The sequence below is a fragment of the Fonticula alba genome, assembly GCF_000388065.1.
Source record: "Fonticula alba strain ATCC 38817 unplaced genomic scaffold supercont2.1, whole genome shotgun sequence".
Lineage (NCBI taxonomy): Eukaryota > Rotosphaerida > Fonticulaceae > Fonticula > Fonticula alba.
The window spans coordinates 3,016,685-3,018,888 of NW_009242971.1; the positions used below are offsets into that span (position 1 = coordinate 3,016,685).

The following is a 2,204-nucleotide window of genomic DNA, read 5'->3' on the forward strand; positions in this document are numbered from 1 at the left end:
CCCCCCCTTCCCCGTGTTCTTCGCCCCCCTAAAAATACCACACTGCCGCCCGGGTTCAAGTGCACGCGAGTTCCCTATTGAGACCACGGACGCCCGTCCAGCGGCTTGGGCCGGGTTACAATGGCTCCAGAGTGTCCTGCACGGCGGCCGAGGCGGCCGCCGCGCCACCCACCCCGACACTCTTCTCGAAGAGCTGTCGCAGCCGAGCATCCAGCGACTCCGGCGCCCACTCAATGTACCGAATGAGGTAGTCCTTGCGCATTTTGCCGGAAGTAACAAACCGCGGCGCCGGGTAATACTGGGTGAAGTCCCGATACGCGGCCACCACCCGCCGCCGGACGTCCTCACGCAGAGCCCGACGAACGGACTCTCGCGGGGCAGCCATCGACGAGTCATGCACCTTCAGCATGTTCTTCAGGCGATCATTGAAGGCCGTATACAGGGCCTTCACCCGCTTGCGCACGGGCTTGTCCAAGACCGTGAAGTCCCCGCTGGCCGGCGGGGGCGGCGCGAGAGGGGCCTTAAACGTGGCATTGAGGAGGGGCTCCACCAGAGGCGCCCAGCTACGTGATTGTAGGGTTTTGTGCGTGTGTGTGTGTGTGTGTGTGTGTGTGTGTGTGTGTGTGTGTGTGTGTGTGTGGCCACAGGGCATACGCGCGCATGGTGCGGCATGGGAGGTCAGATACATCAGCCCGCTGCCCGGTCAAAGGACCAGCATAGGCGACCGGTAATCAAGTGCCACCAGCCAACAGAGGCTGTCGGAATATCCACGTACAAGGCCAAGTACACCGCGCGCTGTGTGCCAAAGGCCGAGTCCAGCAACTTCAGCGACTCCTCCAAGCCGGTGGCCGCCAGCGAGGGGTTCCCTGCGAAGAGCCCGCGATAGCCGGGGGCCGCAGCCTCGGCCGTCAGGGCGTCCTCCTCAAAAGTAGGACTGCCGGAGGCGGTGCTGAGGCCACTGCCGCCGACGGTGTCGGCCCCACCGACCGGCGAGGCCACCGCCGGGATGGCCACCGTCTGAATGAAGCGCCGTAGGTGGTCGACATTGTTCAGGATGAAGAGCGAGGCAATGGTGGCCGAGCGCGCGTGCGAGCTTGACTGATGCCCGCCACCGCCCGAGCTACCGGCCACGCTTGACAGCGAGGAGATCGACGAGATGCTGGATGAGGATCCAGATCGAGCCAGCCGGCCAAAGCGGCCGGTTGACGCCGGAGCCGTCGCCGGTGCGTCATGATCATCGAAGCCGCTGCCAAACTGGTCGAAGGTCGATTGACGCCCGTACGCACGCGAGGCCGTCTGAAGATGATCAAGCATGCGTCGGGAACAGAGGGCTTTTTTTTGTTCCCCACCCACCCCCCGACCGACAGGCCACAAGCGGAGCACGAACGGAGTCGTGTCAAACAACATGCCAGGAGGGAGGGCAGCAAACGGGCGGCCCGGAAGCAAAGCGCCTGGCAAAAGCCCCCCCCCCCCCTCCCCCCCCCCCGCCCCAAACAAGTACACGCACCGACAAACGAGCCAAGCGGCACGCCCGGCGTACCGCGCACATTCGACCGCAAGTCCAGGTGGGGCAGCGACGAGAGCACGGGCTCGACGAGCTTCGCGGACTCATACAACGACCTCAGGAGAATGGTAAGCTGTTGGGCGGGGGCAATCCGGCAAGGGCGGGAGGAGGGAGGGGAGGAGCGATCGGGGGCCGTCGGAGGAGAATCGTTAGCCAGAGACATCTGGGATGAGGCATGCATCTCTTGCAGCACCCATCACCCGGTCGAGAAGAGGGACAGGGGAAAGGAGGAGTGCATCTCCCTGGCTGGTGGGCGCACATCATTGGTATGTTCGTGGACCGTGCCGTCCGCAGGCAGGACACCATTGCAGGCAATTTGCTTGAGGCAAGAGGGGACATGTTAGGGCAGACACAGGGGATTCCCCCAGGGGGCATGCATGCAAGTGTGGGGCTCGGCTGGCCGGTGGCCGCCAGAACGCACGCCAATGCAGATGATGATGTCGTTGAAGTAGGTATGAACATGCTGCTTGAGCGACACCGACATGAGGTATGACACGCGCTGGGGGTAGGTGCCACAGAACTGCGCCATGAACAGTGCTCCTATGGTCAGTCACCATCGCCTTTGGCCCGGCGAAAGGAAGGCCGCCACTTTTGGGGCCAGGATTTTGTCGCTCACGCGCTTCATCCCTCGCATGACCCC

The 2,204-nt window shown here is 63.7% G+C and overlaps 1 protein-coding gene across 1 annotated transcript in view; it reads right to left on the minus strand.

Annotated features, from left to right (window-relative positions):
* Positions 1-115: 115 nt before the first annotated feature.
* The window catches only part of H696_00641 (hypothetical protein), a gene marked incomplete at both ends in the record, with an annotated part of 9,602 nt that continues 7,513 nt past the window's right edge, over positions 116-2,204 (minus strand). The window contains 5 exons of the mRNA XM_009494522.1: positions 116-563; positions 776-1,296; positions 1,548-1,637; positions 1,824-1,883; positions 1,986-2,104. Coding sequence (XP_009492797.1) covers positions 116-563; positions 776-1,296; positions 1,548-1,637; positions 1,824-1,883; positions 1,986-2,104 — 1,238 coding nt within the window. The remainder of the gene's footprint in view (positions 564-775; positions 1,297-1,547; positions 1,638-1,823; positions 1,884-1,985; positions 2,105-2,204) is intronic.